The sequence below is a fragment of the Pieris napi genome, chromosome 12 (genome assembly GCF_905475465.1).
Source record: "Pieris napi chromosome 12, ilPieNapi1.2, whole genome shotgun sequence".
Classification (NCBI taxonomy): domain Eukaryota; kingdom Metazoa; phylum Arthropoda; class Insecta; order Lepidoptera; family Pieridae; genus Pieris; species Pieris napi.
Window position 1 is genome coordinate 6,387,729 of NC_062245.1, and position 19,988 is coordinate 6,407,716.

At 33.6% G+C, this 19,988-nt stretch overlaps 1 protein-coding gene across 6 annotated transcripts in view; it reads left to right on the forward strand.

The window, feature by feature from the left end:
- LOC125054734 (actin-binding LIM protein 2) overlaps window positions 1–15,065 on the forward strand; it is a 78,193-nt gene extending 63,128 nt beyond the window's left edge. For 2 of the 6 annotated variants that reach the window (XM_047656781.1, XM_047656777.1), the window contains exons 3-19: window positions 129–247; window positions 582–790; window positions 2,049–2,269; window positions 3,156–3,344; window positions 4,046–4,117; window positions 4,698–4,890; window positions 5,138–5,265; window positions 5,552–5,663; window positions 5,993–6,141; window positions 6,770–6,849; window positions 7,866–8,002; window positions 8,670–8,693; window positions 12,115–12,194; window positions 12,604–12,673; window positions 13,924–13,964; window positions 14,085–14,294; window positions 14,687–15,065. In XM_047656781.1, the coding sequence (XP_047512737.1) occupies window positions 129–247; window positions 582–790; window positions 2,049–2,269; window positions 3,156–3,344; window positions 4,046–4,117; window positions 4,698–4,890; window positions 5,138–5,265; window positions 5,552–5,663; window positions 5,993–6,141; window positions 6,770–6,849; window positions 7,866–8,002; window positions 8,670–8,693; window positions 12,115–12,194; window positions 12,604–12,673; window positions 13,924–13,964; window positions 14,085–14,294; window positions 14,687–14,800 (2,148 nt within the window). In that variant the 3' untranslated portion in view covers window positions 14,801–15,065. Of the gene's footprint in view, window positions 1–128; window positions 248–581; window positions 791–2,048; window positions 2,270–3,155; window positions 3,345–4,045; window positions 4,118–4,697; window positions 4,891–5,137; window positions 5,266–5,551; window positions 5,664–5,992; window positions 6,142–6,769; window positions 6,850–7,865; window positions 8,003–8,669; window positions 8,694–11,805; window positions 11,874–12,114; window positions 12,195–12,603; window positions 12,674–13,923; window positions 13,965–14,084; window positions 14,295–14,686 lie in introns of those variants that run through there. The other 4 variants (XR_007117747.1, XM_047656780.1, XM_047656778.1 and 1 more) reach the window with 4 other exon arrangements.
- Window positions 15,066–19,988: the final 4,923 nt, after the last annotated feature.

A 19,988-nucleotide genomic window follows, 5' to 3' on the forward strand; every position in this document is an offset into this window, starting at 1 on the left:
TGATACCCGTGTTAACGAGTGTAAATTTTGGTGTCGTCTTTGTGCAACAGCCGTTTCAATAGTTGCTCAATGTCTTGTCATGATAGCTATACATATCAAATAATATGTAATATGTGTATTGTATGCAGGATTACCAGCGTGCATTTGGTACACGTTGTGCGGCCTGCAATCAGTATGTTGAGGGTGAGGTGGTCTCCGCTCTCGGCAACACTTACCATCAGAAGTGCTTTACATGCGCAAGATGCAAGTACGTATACTATATTATATTTCATTAATCCTTCCAGATTAGTAAAGATATTTCGTAAAATTGCAAACTGTAACGTTACATTTCAGTGGATACGATACATATGACAAATTTATTGTGGTTTTAATTTTTGTAAATAAAAAAATTAAGGGGTATTTGCGACGATAAAGATAAATGCCAACACATTTCTACAAAGTAAAAATCATGTAACAACAAAATAAAATAAAAAAAACTGGAAAAATAAGAACGAATTAACATCCAGACCATCGAGACCTCGAGAGGATTCACACAATATCATATATATTAGTTTTAATGTAACCCAAATTGCGTATTTCAGACGCGCATTCCCATCAGGCGAGAAGGTCACATATACGGGCACAGAAGTAATATGTGCGACCTGTACAGCTGCGCCACAGAAGCATACAGCGCGGGCAGCGAGGTCCCCTACGGCTTCACCCACTTCTCCTGCACCAATCACGCCTGCCTCGCCAGTGTCACCTGTCTCAGATCGTGACCAGATCGATCAGAGACAGCCGGATCCAAATGGTAAGTAAAGGTGTTTATGGTGAACAGAATAAACAAGAAATTAACTGTACATAAAGATATACTTCGTCCCAGTTTTTTTCTTTGGCCTTCCTTAAGATATCCAAGCATTTAAAGAAAAAACTTTTTAACCGGATTAAAGTTATGTATTATTATAAATTTACAATTATTTAACATAATTTTAAATTTAACCGACGTTTCGCGTGCTTTACAGCGTGCGTGGTCACGGTGACCGAATAATAATACATAACTTTAATCCGGTTAAAAAGTTTTTTCTTTAAATGTGTAAAGGTTATGCCCATAAAAGACAATACTATGATATCCAAGCATTCAAATAGACCTGTGTGCTATTCTTTACGTGATAGCACTATAAGTTATGATCTTTTAGAATGGTACCTTTGCATATATTATGAATTCTAAATATATTTTTTTCTATTATAATTTTACCTTAAATAGTTTAACTAAATTACATTTTATTTAAAATAAGTCATTGCCAATTTATTCTTATTTCTAGACAAAGCTCTACTAACAATGGCACTTAAAATAGTTTAAGAATTACGTAAACCAGAATTCGTACATAATAATGGAAATGACTCAAATTTAAACAATAACGTCATCTACATAGACCTTGATGTTTTTGCACTTTTTGTTGATTTAATGATATGGCATTATGTCAGTGATATTCAGGAAGTTTGGCTTCAAGTTATAATGCGTGTTTAAATATTTATTTTAATAAAACTACTCGACCGTAGATGTTTGGTGTGTTTTATTCGTCTAGCATGAAGGCCCAACTTTTATTGGAACTCAGGGAAAATCTGAAAATCATATAAGTCAATCTTAATATATATAAATTACGTGTCACGTTGTTTGTCCGCTATAGACTCCTAAACTACCGAACCGATTTCAATCAAATTTGCACACCGTGTGTAGTTTGATCCAACTTAAAAGATAGGATAGCTTACATCTCAATTTATACCCACAATATTATTTTATTGCAAAATATTTGTTTATTATTTGATAGTCACAATTCCAACAGATGGCGCTGTGTTGAAAGTACCAACGTTTCAAATAAGCTACAATTTAATGGCATTACCACCAAAAAAGCATGGTGGTCCCCATGACTGGTGTTCTCCTACAGTTTCCCTTGAATAGGTTACTACTATGTAATATAACTAAAACCTTAGCCACAGCAACGCTTGGCCGGTCTGCTAGTTGTTCTATGTTTCATTAAATGTGTAGACTAGCTAAATCCAATTTCCAGAATGTGCTGGTTGCGGTCAAGAGCTGTCCGAGGGTCAAGCACTCGTAGCCCTAGACAGACAATGGCACACGTGGTGTTTCGCCTGCGGCGAGTGTGGGACTGTTCTTCAAGGGGAATATATGGGGAGAAATGGAGTGCCGTACTGTGAGCGGGACTATCAGAGGCTGTATGGAGTTAGGTGTGCTTACTGCCAGAGGTTCATTTCTGGAAAGGTTTTACAGGTAATATACCTACAGTATATGTTTGTTTCTTTTATGTAAATGCGAATTATTTAGCACACATGGCGAATAATGAAAGTTCCTGGGATCTATACCCGAAACGCATTTTTTAGTATTGTTACGTACGTATGCTTCTTAAGGCAACATCATACGTACGACACATGACGTTACCTTAAGTTCTGCTTAACTCTTTTTACGATTAATATTGCTTGATTTATTCAATTTTCGAACCAAACGGATTCAATGAAAAACTTTTTAACATGGCATTTTACGCTGAACAATTAAAAACTAATAAAAGCCAAATGGTATAGGCTCTGAAGCAAAAATTAAAACTAAATTTAGACTTTAATAGGCTATTGGAAGGAAAAGATAAACTATTTAATTAACGTAGAAAACACACGAACAACAAAAATACAAAATTTCAAAGACTTAACATATATTAAACATAAACAAACGATTCATATTAAATAGGGGTATATATATTTGGTGTCATCGGTGACACGGAATTTCACTTACAAACAATTGTCTCGAAAGTAACAAATCTATTCGAACCGAAACTAATTTAATCAATCCAGTCATTGGAACGAAAACAAAGAGCTTTAGGTCATTGTAAGACAATTACGACTTAAATATGTTGTCAAAGTTGAAGTTGTATATGGATCATTTAATATTGTAATCAGCTACACAATGTTTAAACAGTTGTTTCACAAGATTCACAAGTAATTTTGGTTTTGTCATAGTTATGTTTATTTATTTAAATTGTCTTTGGTTTGGTTTGATGAAATTGTTTTGGTTTAATACATGTTAATGATTTAATTTGATTAAATTATTATTTCTAAGTATTTTTCTGTATACAGAATATATAAAAATGTATAATTATATATTCCAGGCGGGTGAGAATCACCATTTCCATCCTACGTGCGCGCGTTGCAGCAAATGCGGTGATCCGTTTGGCGATGGCGAAGAGATGTTCCTTCAGGGTGCAGCTATATGGCACCCGCGTTGTGGTCCCGCGCCTCACGCCCCTCTTACTCCACTCGATCCATTGGCTTTAGATCGCGCCTCTTCAGAACTACAGGTAGAACACGATTGCCTGGGTATATATCAAAATCTACATAAAAACTTTTAGTCGTTGTACCATAAGATAAAAAAATGCCTTAAAAAAATTGCGTAAAATTTTTTATAAGCGCCTCTGGCGGAGTTTCGCAAAACTGAGACTTTTCATAACGATTTATATTTAAATTCATGGTGGAAGTACTAAGGTGAAATAATTGTCATATTTTCCATAAAAAATGAGGTTTTCATTTTAATGAAATGCAAATGAAAATTAAAATATTGTTCTCAAACATTGTTAACATAATTACTTATAACAATGATTTAGCTGTTTTTAATTTGCCTGTACATAAACATTTTTATTTTTACCGTCTTGACATGTAGATTTGTTCAGTATATTAGTTTGGTTATGTTTGAGTATTCAGTGAAAGCATGTTGTTATCGCATTTTAAATTCATTTGCGTATGCTTCGATTATGCGTTTGTACAAAGGAATATTATTTCCAAATTATATTTTATTTCTCAGCTTGTTTATATCATGTTTTAAATCTTTTTTTAGCTCATTTTGTTTTCACTCTCGAAATAGCAGAATTCTTCAATGTGTTGAGCTAATTAATCCCTATATGAAGTCTGCTATTTCGACTCATTAGACGTTATGTTGTCTGTCTGGCAACATGGCGTCTTTGACGTGAGAGCGAGTGAGACAACCATAGCTTGTCGTGTTCAGTTCTCGATGCGGTCACGCACGCCGAGCGTCAACGGATCATACTGCAGCCCCTACAGTAGTCTCAATAGGAAGGTCCGATTTTTATTTTATTTTGCTAAGCCTTTAACCAATATAGAGCTGTTTAAAAAAAATTAAATATGTTTACGTCTTATTTTTAATTCTGACTCTTCAACTATCTAAAACTATTAATTTAATATTTCTTTTAAAAAATGTGATTTGTTTAGAGGCTTTCTTTATTTTAAGTTAACATTTACCTTTTTCATTTCCACTATTTTTTCAATTTTAATAAAATCCCCTCTTATCATTTTCTGCATGTGAGTGTGTAATGTGAATTTTTTTAGTGATAGTAGTAAATCTAAAAGTTTTGTATAATTTATATACATAAACATTATATACTCTGTTTATATAATTTTATGTATCTTTAAATATAATACATTAATGTTTGTGACTGGTTGAACTGATTTTATGATACACATATTTGTAAATTTTTTTAATGTACATTCTACTTCTGGTCCTTCAGACCGGAATATTTATTTTTTACCAAAATTTCTTTTATTAATTTTCTCTTCTCATACTTTTTATTATTAACATTAATTATATAACTCAATTGTAATGAATATAAGCTCAATTTGACGATAATATGTCATTTTAGTATGGAAGCGGATACCGTACAGTCTCCCCAGGGCTGGCCCTTCGGGAATACCGTTCATGTCGTTGCTCTTCTGAAACCTCTCCGCACCGCATCACCGCGTTCTCCTATCTTACCGGCGAACCTGCGAGGCTGCGACGGCCCGTTACAGTTGCGGATAGGCCGCCAGCCTCTCCTCACTTTCATAGGCCACCATGTATGTCTAGAAATTTAATAAAAAATTATCTATTCTGATTAGTAATTTTTTTTGCTACGACGCGGAATACAGATGGTTATTACTTGTATAAATTAAAATAAACTAACAAACGTCAGTTAGTATATGGATGTTAACATCTTTTTAAAATCTATGTTCTATCAATTAGTTATCTTATTTATATGGGGACAAAAAAAATATTAACAATTTAAAAAATGAAACAAACTATAATTATATGTATAAATTCTAGCAAGCGCCAGTAACCGAACCAGCTCTCGTCCGAATAGTAAGGCATCCTCTCGTCCCGGTATGAGGGTGCTTGTGGACTCCATGAGGGCTGAGACACCAAGGCCGAAATCACCGCATATGAATAACGAGGTATTTTCTTTTATATTGGGTTTAAACGACCCGCGGTGATTTATTTGGAAATTAACTAAATATTTAATTTTGGAACGATATGAATTTTTGCTAAAATAAAATACTACAATAAAAGGTTTATAGAAAACAGTTTCTACATATCTATCAAAATTAGATAAACAAAAATCATTGTTTTGAAAAAACACGTTAAGAAAATTCTAAAACTTTTATCCCCTCTTTTCAAAGACTGTTATAACTGATCTAAGTTTTCCATATTAATAATAATTCTAATGATTCTAAATTTCAGGAACCAATAGAATTGTCCCACTACCCGTCAGCGTATAAGCCCCCACCGGGTACCAAACCCAAGATAGAACGGGACGATTTCCCGGCGCCGCCTTATCCTTACACCGATCCTGGTATGATTTTTCAATTAAAATAATTAATAAAAAATATATTTTGCATATTAACTCCCAAAATACGTGATTTAATTTAAATTTAAAAAATAAACTAAACGCGCTACGCTGCACGATTATTGTCTATAACTTAGATATGGTCTTAAATAACCGAGAGTTTTTTACGCCGGTTTTTTTCTCGGCCTATACTCTCTGTCTTCTTTGCCGATGAGTAGGGATGCCTACAAATTCAAATTTAATGACGTGGAATAAGCGATATATGTATCTTATGTTCCATAATAAACTTATTTTATTTTTATTTTATAAAACGCCATGTTGTATGTAATTTTTAGAACGTCGCCGCCGTTGGTCCGACACATACAAAGGCGTGCCTGAAAGTGACGACGAAGCAGATGCCGCGAAAGTAAACGGAAACGGACACGATATTAAACTACGTAAAGAAGAACAGGAATTGTCTAAGATCGACTCTGGTATAGCACAGGTAAGGCTGTTCTGGTAAATACACTTTTCCAGGATTTTGTGTGTGTTTATTTACAATTGTATTCCTTATTATGCAAATATATACTGTTCGGACTAATTGGAATATTTTAACGTATTTAAACACAAGTTTAAATACGTTAAAATATGTTATGTTTTAAAAAATACTAATCATATTCTTTTTATTTTATTAAAAATTAAAACTGAATTATTATTTCAAACAATTTTGCGCGTTTTATTAAGTGTCTCAATGTCGTTTCGGATGCGTTGCATAAACAATTGATAGTACGACATAAAGTATTCAATTCAATATAATTGTACATATATGCAAAATTTATGGCCCCTTTTCAATTTTCTCGATTAGGGATTTTGAACTTAAACATCAATGTCTGTTCTATCGAGAAAATTAAAAAATTGCGATAGGATTAACTTATTGCTTCGAGGTAAGGTCTTGTGAACTCAAAGCAAAAGTAATTTCTTTCACTCCGTTACTAAATAAATCATTCTATATATTTTTTTACGTGTACGTTATACGTTACGTGGCGTACGTATACGTTATGATTTTGTTCGTAAAATTATTCTTAATCAGATCTATGAACAAAGATCTGATGCATGTTTGGTATATATTTCAGGTGTTCTTAAAAGAAGTAAAGGAGCGTGAGAAGCTTCAACAGTGGAAGAAGGCTAACTTAGATCCTAGAAATGCCAGCAGGTTTGTAAAATACATTATTTGGTTCCTATTAGAAATGGATAATTTTTAGGCATAGCAATTTAAAGGGTAGGCAAAAAAATGGATTGCAAACACGGTAAACATGTCATTTAAAAAAAAAATCTGAAATAAGTTATTAAAAAATGTGAAAGTAATTATATAAGTATAGTTATTTCGATTGTACTCAATGTATTATGTAGTTTAGTTGCAGTTGTGTATTGTCTTGTGATACTTAAACTGAAATACGTTTCTTGTAGTTTTGGTCATTTACTATGAAAACTGTGCGTTAGTGAGTTGTGTGCTGTGCTCAAGTGCATCACGGATGTGCACCATGGACTTTTTTCTATGTGCGCAATTAACGCTACGATAAAAAAAAAACATTGTGAGGAAACCCGGAATGCCATAGAACCAAATATGGACGTGTCAAGCACAAGGTTAATTACTCTTGCCTATTAAAAAAAACATCACAAAACAGATACAGACATCTGAGGCCAATACCTAGTTTTTTGACGTGATAACGTCTTTAAAATCGTTTTAGTCGGGTGACATGTTCAGAAACTTGTGTCACACCAAAACCTCACGAGCGCGATCGCAGGTATAACGAGAGAGAGACGGACCGATCTCCCGTCTCATCTCGAGCGCTGCCAGTCATTCCGTGAAACTTGTCACGCGGAATCCTCACGAGCGGAGGCTGGCATAGCGTTCGAGTGAGTGGACCGATCTTCCGTCTCTCTCACTCTAGCGGCATACAAACGATCATCAAAAGTGATATCATCAAAAGTGTGAATAAAACGATAGATGTAATTTAAAATTTGAAAAAATTGTTATCTTCATTAATTCCTTACTTCCCAAAAACTTATATCACCAATAAGACGTTATCACGTAAACATCTCGATCGTAAACCTACTTTACAAATAACCAATATTTTTTTTGGCTATAAAAAATATAACCTATATACTTTTTCTAATAATATTTATATTGTGTAATGAACACCTTATAATAATTGATTTTAATTGTAGGACTCCATCAGCAGCCCGCGAGGCAATGTCCCGTCTCCGCTATTCGTCGCCAGTGGGCGCTTCGCCCTCTCGCACTTTGGACAGAGCGAAGCACCATGACTGCGAGCTTGATCATCACCACGTTCCATCATATAACGGTATGATAACTATAACAAAAATAAACACACAATATATAATTATACATTTGTAAAAATTAAAGACAATTGTAGGAAGGGAGTCTAGAAATATGTCCTAGTTTTGAAAGCATAATCGGAAAAAAATTAACTGTGTGAATTTTAAAATCATTTATTTTTAATTTTAAAATAATAAACTTTCAGAAAGTGGCGCTATCATTACTAATTTGGTCACTGAACTGACCATTACGCGTCAGTCAATTCGTGACCATGCATGCATTAATACTAAAAGAACAGTTTTACAATTAAATTTAAAATAAATGATTCAAATATCGTGATTGCTAAACGAATTCAATCCCGAAAAGTTTAAAGAGAACCATATTTGGAGTTTTATAATTTCGATAATGTTCTATTGTAATATGAGAAAGGCATAACCTTTTTCTATGTTTCTCTTAGTTAAGTCTTTATAATATTTCAAACACAGACACACAGAATAATACCCTTGAATTTTTCTAAATAATCGCATAATAATATATAGGGTGTAATTTATTAGTGCGAAAGACAAACCATTAAGAATTTAAATGACACACACGGTATACCGTACAAAAATATTAATACATTTTTGGAATAACACTTTCATACAAATGAATATACTAGCAAAATGCTAAATACAAATAATAATTAATTTCAGAACAAACATATCACACTAACGGTGGTGAGTGTTTAATAATGTTTTATAAATAATATCACTTTATCTCACATGAACCACAAAGAAAAACACATCGTAATATATTTTGATATAATTGAGCAATGATTTGGCAAATGAGAAATTTCACATGGCATACTATCGCATACCCGAAACGTACAATATGCATACGAGATTCCCAAGTTACAATCGTACGATCTAATTATAAATTCATTAAGTCCTTAATTGTCTTAATTAGTAAGTTTGGGGATACAGTATTTGGCAATAACACAGAAATATTTCGCCAGTCGACGGGTTATACCGTACCGTGTAGGTTTTATACATCAACTCCCGTAATAGTAAACTTACTATACTCTGATTTTTCATTCTGTAGAATTGTGACATTTCATAAATGTTGCTACGAAAAAAGTTCTTCAGCGAAAAAATAACAAATTTGACCCATTTGAGGGCAATCAAATTAAATGCTACGTATTTTTTATGTTTTACCTACAAAAAGGTAAATCTTTAAACTTACTTACTCAAGCGACCTAATACAAAAATAACAAATATTTCAATATCACCAACAATATATCGAATTAACTTTAATTACATTATTTTATAATTTAACTGGCATCACTGCACTACTAATTCCAGGTTTAGTAAACCTTTTAAAAAATAAAATGTTATCTAAATACTTTTGCGTTTTTACTGTTTGTGATGAAAAGGGACGTCATTATCACTCGCTGTTAAATCACTTTTAATGTCGAGCACCGCACTTAAAATGGTTACATTCACTAACAAATAAAATGTTTGTATAGAGTCAGATGTTCAGACTCATGAACTTTTGACAGACATGTCAAAAAATTATAGCTATCAGAATTCTACGGAATTAAAAATCTGAGGTTTTTGCTAATAAATTAACAAAATGTAGTTGTACTTTTACGTCTTTGTATATGATCTTAGCTAAACGCGTTTAACATTGACACGTTTCGGGTGGCCATAGATAACTTCAATTAAACGCTTTGGGGTTAGGCCTTAAATTACTTTTGTTTATAATTCGTATTGTAGAATTATTGACTCTATCGCTACCGGCTTTAATTTTTTTACACTTTCATCTATGATTTGTCTTTCCACACATTTTAATACTAACATCTATTTATTTCAATTACACTACTCTATCCTATACAGGTAGCAAATTTTAACAAATAAAATTATCCTAGAGAACGTGAAAAGTAAGATGTAACGCTTTGTGATTGGTAAACTAGATTAGACTAGTTGCTATTGACTAATCACAATCATACGAAACGCGCTACCATTTTGTCTTACGTTTTACATTCTCGGTTATACATTGCATACCCTTAGCCAAAAATAATTTCAGAATTTAAGTGTGTTAAATTAAAAAATATTTTAAATTAGTCGATCACATTCGGAAATATGTTATCTAAGAAGGAATATTTTGATTACATATTTTTAGCTAAGGGATATACTACATACTAATGTTAAAACTAAATTGGGTTACAGTATTTATTTCGATTGATGTGTTACTGGCAACATTTATTTGATTGGATAGAGTAGTAACATTGTAGAGCGACAATCGGCGGGCGCGTGCAGGTAAAAAGGGGGCTTCAGTAGTGTCGAAGGGCAAAATTGAGTGGCTTATTTGTTTTAATTATTCACAAATTTTCCATCTTGCTAATTGAAAATAAAAAATAATGCTTAAATATATAAAGGTGAAATAAAACGATGTTCCTTTTGTAATCTTTGCGTGCTTGGTTTTGGAAGTTTTGTGAATAATTTTGGATTCAGGTACTTGCTTGGCTATAGTATGCATGATATTGAAGTTTTATTATAAAAAAAGAAAAGTTCACGTATACTGCTTATTTAGGAGATTAGAAAAATAATCATCTGCTTTTATACTTACTAATTGCTTATTTGCTAGTGATTGAGACAATTATACACACTTGAATATTTACTATACATTAACATTATACTATTATTTCGTGACCAGCTTCACCTGCGTATACGCAAAAAACCTTAATCCAACTATCTCTTACACACACCAAAGTTATACATTTTTTAAAACTATTTATTAAATTTGGTTATTATTTACATTATTTGAAAAATATATAATGCCTATTTTACGCAGAGAAAGTTGCTGTTTGTCCAGTTTATAATTGACGTTAAGCCAGGAGAAATATAGTCTTTACGATTATTCCACAAACATTAGGAAAAAGATATTAAATATTAAACTAAATATTGAAAATAGGCTACAGATTTTTTAAATTATTTTTATCAGGACCTATCCTTTTTGCTATATTGTTTTGTGATATAAAGACTGATTTAGGCATTGTTTTAAGCTATTTGCATAGAAAAGCAATCATTTTCATAGATTGCCAGAACAGAATATCCCTTAGAAGTATTTTTTTATAAATCTGCGATATTTATAGTTATTATAAAACGAAACTTCTATGTGATGCCCGCATAATTGCAACAGTATTTTTTTACTATCGAGGCCTGTTGATGGTATATTTTGATTCTGGAATTCATAGGTTCTCAGAAATCTTAAGACCCCAGTATATTTATATTTACAAATGTGAGTAATTTGTCGTGGTTGACAAAAATATAATTTGATTAATACTATTGAAAGTCACAAACGCAAAACATACGTCTTAGATTTCTGAGATTTTTAGAATTTCAACATTAAACCGTTTTGCCACACGACAGTTATATTTTTTATAATTTATTTCATTTAAATGTAATTACTTTAATACTATTAGGCTTCAATATAACAGGCCCTGATAGTGGTTGATTTATCACGTAGATTATAATTCTGAAAAAAGATTTCTTTTTAATTCACTATTCTTACTTGGAAATTTTAATTTAACATAATTATAGTAAGATGTATTATTTTATTGGGAACCTAATTGATTATTTTGAAAAGAAATCTTCGATAGCTTGTTAAATAAGAATATTACGCGCCGTCTACAATACTCATTATGACTGTTTAAACTTATAATTATAACTTTGAACTATAAAGTAAGGTAGTTCCTTAATTCACAAAACAGTTAACGTTAGTATTGTAGACGAGTGTGAAACGTATACAGTGTGCGTACAATGTGTGCATGTGTGTGTTGTACGGTAGTGTTCGGTGCACGCGGCGGGTCGGGGACGCGCGCGAGCACGCTGCCCGCCGGGATGTCGCCCTGCAATGTGAGTTATACAAGAATTACTACGCACTAACCAAGACTATTAACTACTAGTCTGGAACTATTGACGATACATCCCATGACTTAATGACTAACTAATTACGTTTAAGTAAGTATTACTCTGTCCTGGATACGGTCGACTTAGACTCATGAAAAATGAGAACATTATTTGACGAACTGACTAACTACTAACAAGTAGATATGTAAGTCATACCGAGCGAGTGTGACAGCGGCTAGTGTTGCAGTTGTATCGTCTCTGCGTTCGGCACCGCGGCCCGGGTACGGTCTCTCCGCCAGGTCGCACACCTTCTCTTCTAGTACCGCTGTAAGTATAAGATATGTTGCCAAAATTGTATAACGCGACAAGCAGCCCTTCAAATTTGTAAGTAATTCTCGAAACAGTTCAAACCTTGCAGTTGCAGTATTCATTAACATTGGCGAAGTGGTTTAAAAAATATTAAGGTAAGATCTAGCTCTTCCTCGTATAAACTTTCAGGTAAGTATTTTTAAATCTAAAACATTTGAAAATAAAATCAAGTCATACTATAAAATTCAGTTTCACTTATCATTCATGTCCTAATTTATTTCACGTATTAGGTTTAACTCTCGGGCAGACTATAGATACATTCGTTTTGGAGGAAAAAGGAACCATTCACTATATTTGGCAGGTTGAAAAGTCTTGTTGTGTATATTTGGGATCAGATATGAACTACTATATTGTTTTCAAATTTCAGGGTGACTTCACATTCAGCGGCTTAGGCGATAAGACTCACAGCACTGATTTCAGCAGCGGCAAATCAGACAGTACGTATTCCTTCATATGACGGTTATAAAGTCAATAGATTTCTGACTCTAGCTATAATTTTGTTTGTTATAATACTAAGAGGTAACCTGGGGGCCTCATAGCCTGGCGGTCTTATTAAGTGGCAGCTAGGTGAGGGGTACCGGGTTCGATTCCCGGTTCGAGGGCAAGTTTTAATTTAATTTAAATTTGTTCTCGGCCTTTGGGAGTGCCTAAACCGTACATAGAGGACACGGTCGAATTTCTAAAGGCAAGCACGAATTATAAAAAAATCTTATACTTGACGATGGGTAATGCACAAACCGTGCCAGAGCCATAAAAAAAAGAGGTAACCTACAAAACTACAATTTCTTCAAAACATACTGAATATGGATAGTAAAAGATAAATCTCAAAAGAGCCCTTTTAGATAAAATGTGTTAAGTAATGGAATCGTTTTTGCACGCATAGTGCGGACGGATCTATGCAGTAAGTGACGCGTGCGCCTCGCTTTTTATATTTCGAGTTACCCTTCATTCGCTTACGAAGCACAGCTTATACCATCATGTTGCATCAATATTGGATTTTATACCAGTTAGGCCTGAAGTATCGTATTGAATTACCATTTAAAACCCCATTTAATATGTATTTTGTTTGTATTCGTTGGTATTTTTGCAGCTTATTCCATTTTTGACTATTTCTATTAAGAAGACTAAATATTATTTTATTTATTTTTAATATGAAACAGAATTCTGAGTTTTCGAAGAAATATAGGCACTATACTATGTTTTTAAGAATTCTACACAGTAGAAGTAGGTTAATAGAGCATATTGGGCGATCAAAATAAAAAATTAAGATCAAAGATAATATGATTCATTTTTTTAATATATTTTCTTTTTGAGATTTTGTAGTTTGCATAAATTGTTGATGCTTCAGTAGGCACTGCTCGAATCCTATTAAAATAAGTGCGGCGCAGGCTTACTAACCCTCTCATCATGCTTTCCAGGATTTTTATTTTTTTATTTAAACCAAAATGTGATTGGAAATTCCTGAAATTCGAATTAAAAAAAAAATTTGTACATGAAGTCTTCAATAAATCAATGAATTATCAATATTGACTATTGTATTAAATAGGATAAGGTATTTTTCTTTAGAACTAAAAATTATTAACGCTTATATTTTGGTTTCTAGTAGTCAATTTCCGTATATTTTATATACGATATAATATTTAAAACGAATTAAATTCGTAAAATAAAGACATGATTTTAATTTCAGTTTCTGCCGGCTCCATCACCGATGTGGATAGAAGTGCTGTGGTGAGTAACTTAACTACGCATTTAATATTTATGTATACAAATAAGGGTGCAAAGATATCAATCAGATATCATAGAAATACTTAAAACTAGAAGATACAATGTATAACTTTATATTAACAGACAACAGAGGGCGGTATACTAGTACGTGGAGTAACAGGTGCGGGCAGCGTTGTGGGCGCAGCCGGAGTAAGGGGCGGGTCCGTGAGACGCTCTCTGCCCAACATGGCGACCTCGCATCTCGTGCACGAACCGGCAAAACTCTACCCGTACCACCTATTGCTGATCACCAACTACCGTCTGCCGCCTGACGTCGATAGGCTTAACTTAGAGGTAATTTTTAACATGACAAGGGTACATGTTTTGAAAAAATACACTCCCAAATAGTAAATCGTGGAGTTTCTAGCAAAAAGTATTTAGAAATATGCTGCGAACCAATTACAACATGATAAAAGAGGGATCGCCTATGTCGGTTGTTACTGCAATGACATTAAGACCTTACTCTGAATAATTATTTGCAGTACGCGAAACGTGCGGCCGTTTGCATAATTTTGAATTAAAAATATAAAATAGTGATAATAGAATTCGTTAGAGTCCGGTATTATGAATTTGCTTTAATTGTGATACTCTCCTACATAACAACTTTTATATTAACTACTTATAAAGCAAAAAACATTCATCTTTTTCTTCAACTTGCAATTTAAATACTAATTTATAATTTACAGCGACATCTATCGGACGCAGAGTTCGAAGCGATCCTTCAGTTCTCTCGCGCTGAATTCTATCGTCTACCGCAATGGCGTCGAAACGAGCTGAAGCGACGCGCACGTCTCTTCTAATTTCTGTCGTTCTTTGACAAATGTCAAAATATACAGCTTGTCAGATTATGTAACTTCAGTAATGCGATTTAAACGACAATCTTACAGCCAACTAGCCACTAAACAGTTTCAAATGAGTTTTATCACATTACTGAAGCACTTTGGCATAGCTTAATTTTTTATAAAAAAAACCTTTTTACAATTGCAGCATAAAAGTTAGCCGCATCTTATTTTAAATCTATTTATTTTATCTTCGTCTCGTCACAAATGTTTGTGATGACTTTTATTTTGTCCTTAGGTTTTATAAGCTGACTTAGCGAGGTTCTATTTATAATAGTTTAACGATAGTAATATATTGATATTAATATTCACATAATAAGGCGTGATGTTTGAGTGATCTTCGATATTTATCTCGGTTCATGGAACTAAAAAATCGACAGATTTAACTTTGCCACTTCAATATATAATGACAATCTATCCATTTAAAATCAAGCGAAAAATGATTCAGTGACAGAACTTCTAAGTATTGCCATATCGTTTTATGATTTTTCTTAAATTTCAGGTGAACTTTAGTAAAACTATTTGAATTTGAATATAACATCTTGTGTCATTATTGTTTCTGTCAAGTAAATCCCACAATCTCTAACGCAAAAAGGGCATACCACAGAAATGGTCTTAAGAAGGTTGCTACATAATAAATACCACATGTAGAATTATCTTCTTTTCTATCATCTCATCTTATTTTCTTATTTTTTTTTTAATTCTACCAAAAACGTATTGAAGTGGCTGGTTTAAACCTTCGTCTAATGTCAGGTTACGTAGTAACATATTTTATAATACATCGATGCCTTGTATGAATGTAGTACAGTGCGAGCGTTTACTTTAGTGAGAACCAAATATATAGATAATATATTATTATATATGTAAGAAATAATTTGGTATAGGTTCAGTGGGATTGTATTCAAGTGTGTAGTTTCGTGACATGTCAATTGTCAGATTATGTAAATAGGCGGCTATGGCTTCCGCCACACTAGTTCAGCTGCTATTACTTTTTAGCGTTTAATCTGAGTGAGCGGGGCCGGTTTGGTGATGGCGAAAAAAAAACATCTGTTGCATATTTTTTTAAACAGCAATCAAATAATTAATATTATAATTGGCAAACAACTCTAATAAACATTATATAGATATCTAAATGCCTAACTTTATTAATGATTAAATAAAAATGTTCATCAAACGCGGCCCTATCCCTTAACGCACATTGCATTTGCCGCTGTAGTGTGTGTGTGCACAATTCGATACAGCGTGGTGACGCATTTTATGAATGTGTGCGTTAAGGGTCGTGTATTCGTTCCTATGCTTTCGTGTGCGCGTGGTTCCGTGTAATTACTTCATTGTTTTTAATTTTATTTTAGCCAGATTCGGTTGCAATATAAATGTGTGGTAAGAAAACTTAGTATTTTTCATATGGCTTGTGCGTTATATTGTAATTTAAGATATTCATAAGTATAGATAGATTACATACAATTTGAAATGCCTAATTCGTTACCATTTTAATGCATTATCACATTATAGTGTCTCTCTGAATAAACAAATATTTAGAAAACGGATGTCTGATAGGTAATTTATAATCAGAATTATTTAATGGCTTGAGGGAAAAGTAGAAAATCGTATCGTAATTATAACCTTTTCTAAATTAATATATTAGGCTTGTGGCTGTTCTTTTGGGGGTTATTTTAGAAAAGCACATTTAGACCGCATGTTTTTTGAAATTCTAAACATAATGAAAAGTAAAAGAATGTTTCTAAAATAACTCCGTATTAAATATCAAAATTTCGATGTAAGAGAACATCACACCGTGTCAGCTATTTGGTGTATGTGGATCAGTGAATATGTAAAGACTATGCTTTTTAAAGTAATAAAATAGCATTTCCAAGCATGTGTTGTTTTATTGATACCTTCCAGATAAAATATATTTTTGAATTAATAACACTATAGTTCAATGTCTGTGTTTTGGGTTAACTTAATATGAAAATAAGCAATTCATTTGATTTGATTTCATCGTGTTTACTAAAGCAGTAATCCATGAAAATTTTAACAAGTAGTCCTTGAAATAACAAACTATTGGGATATTGCGACTTGAAACACACAGAAGCTAGCGGCCCGTTTTCTTCAAATTAAAAGATATTTGTGAAAATAGTTTAAAAGCGTTATCTTAGTTTCTGTTCCTCGTATTTTTGTATAAGGATTCCAAAGAAAAGAGCGTTTATTGTCTATATACCCAGACTTCAGACGTTGGATTATTGACGTGACGTCTTATAATTCGATGGAGCCGGCTGCACGCACGAAAAAACATGACGCATGCGGCGTTACCTCGCTCTGAGGCATTCCATTTAAAGCTTGAAGTGCAAGAGAGAGCGCAGAACGAGCGACAAAGAGGCACAATCGGCCTCCGCGTTCGTTCGTTAAAAAAATAACACACCTAATTGTACAAATAAATGTAACTTGATCAATTCAATTGTGATTTCCATTTACCTCCTCTATATCTATCAAACAAATAAAATTAAAAATTTCTTTTGAAAAATGCAACCATTCCATCAGTATTTTTTATGACGTTTTCACGTTCAACTATCGTCGGTCAACCGACTTTACAGACAACCGATTTTTTTTCGATCATGTACCTATAAATCATATTTTATAAATTTACAGCTAGCACAACTCATTTATTTGCATAGGGATAGTTAAGGTAATCACTTACATTAATAAAAGGCAAGTCATTAGGTAACTGAAGCTCAAGCTGTAACGAATGTATTTAATAATTATGCTTTTAACTGGAATTTAATGAAACATATAGGTACTTTGGAAACACTTGATAAAAAAATGGGTGCGTGTACTTATGTACGCGCGTAAGAAGTTATACTTCTTTGGCTTTCTTTATTTTTTATTATGTGTTCCGTTTGACGTCCGAGGTCCATTATGGGAGAGTACATCGTTTCCTTTTCCGCCCAAATCGCTAGTTTCCGACCTTTTCCCACCACGTGACACCGCCGCCAGCGCCCAGCGTTTGAAACTGGAACTAACTTTTTATCGCGCTAAAGCAAGCCGCCAGAGTTCTTGTTCATTGTTGCGTCGTTTTTCGTCTTGCACAGTCGCTAGTGCACACTTAAAAACGAATCAGTATATTCAAAGTTATATCGACCTAAAATTTATTTTCAAAGTGGAAATAATTATTTCGTAAAATGGTTAACTCGGTTTTCATGTTAAAAATATAAAATGGCTAATGAAAGTGCTAAAATCGGTGTAAATGTGTTGGCTACGCGGTCAAACGTGCCTCACCCGCGCTTTACAAGGCCGTCTCATATCACGGGAGATATTGTCTCTGCAAGTTCTGACAAGCCGAGTTCTTCGCAAAGTTCGAGTACGAGTGAAGAGGATGAAGAACCGCCGCCACAGCAGTAATTCACGTGATTATTCTCAGGTTTGAGCAATTGTCGCAGTAATTGGTGAGTCACCTTAATAATACTTTTTTACAATTATGCTGCGTCGTCTAGCATGTTACATAAAGTGACCGAATCTAATAATGCAAACCTACACGACCCTTTTTTGAACCATGCGGCTGTAGTTAATGATATTGCTCATTTAGACGTGTTGGTTCAAGAACCTCCGAGTTATAAATTATAATATTAATTTCAATGCAGAGGTTTTTACATTTCTGATTTGAACTGTGTACGTTATATTGATATACAAAAGAAATACGTTGCTTTTCCTGCTTTTACCGATTTAAAAATGAGTTTATCAATAAAGCGTTACGTAGCGTTTTAGTGGTCTTCAGTCGAACGCGGTTCTTAATTTAAATTCTATACATAATAAATTGCAAGAATGTTTTGGTCAAACTTTAAAAACATGTTATAGAAGATTTAGATAAAATTCCCACCCCTCTTCGGAGTACATGTTTAATCCTGAAAAATTATCTAAATATTTACAAAATGTTGGTAGTATTGTCAAAATTGACAGAATTCGCGGGTACCAATCTAAAACAATACGCGTTAAATCACGCATACGTTTTTAATCGCCTGTAGCTTCAACGTCTCAGGTTAGTCAAAAGCCCTTTCTTGGTAACCGATACAACTCAAAACAAGGACAACAGAGTCACAACTTCGATGATCACGAAAATAAAAAATGTGAGCCGTCACGGGACGCCTGGCAGATGTGAAACATCGACATTATTTTGTTAAAATAACGATGACTATTTATTGAATAAACATTTATTTTCATTTAAATACAAAAATTTACGAATTTATTTCAAAACGTTTCTACTTAATTCGTTTAATCAGTGACTTCGAAATACACCGTACACACTACTGCATATAGACTGTATATATACCATCATATAGCGTGGCATCGCCACGGCATTTGTCGCCACACCAGAAATCGGTTTTACGTGCGGTTATAGATGTTTCACATCAAAAGGGGGGACGCAAATATAACAATCCAAATAAATACCAACATAAGTGACTCGATGGGCTTTTCGGGCGGATGTTTAAGGAACTATTACAAAAATTGGGTGAAATTAAAACCTCCTTTTTCCATTCTAAAATTATTAACCTCCGCTCGAATAACTTTCAATCGAAAACCGCTATTAGTACTGTCCTAAATCCTAAAAAAAGTAGCAAACACCTGTTTCAACTTCGATTTCCTTGGAAATACATACCATGATTCGAGACCATATACTGGAGCCAGCACCGCTGACTCCGTCGTTCATATCTATCATATCATATCGTTCATATTTCATAATAACGAAGAACGGAAAAATCGAGTCATTTTCAGCCTAAAATCTTTAAATCGGTTCATGAAACCAGAACCTTTTCATCTGTTTCATCACCACCAAATGCCAAATTTCCTACAAAAAGGCGATTGGATGGTGAAGCTGGATCACAGGCAATCCTACTATCATGTACCGATTTCCCTCGAACATCGTTGCTTTCTGCGTATCAGTTACGAGGGAAGGCTCCTTCAAATGACTTGTCTACCTATTGGGTTGGCCATAGCTCCGAAAATGTTTGCTTCGGTGACAAATTGGACAGCCGAGCTATAACGCCGTCAGGGCTTAAGAGTGATCGTTTTCTTGAACGATTACTTACTGGTCCACCAGGACAGAACAATTCTTAACTCCCAGGTTCTCGTAGCCATGATCTTTTTGAAGAACCTGGGC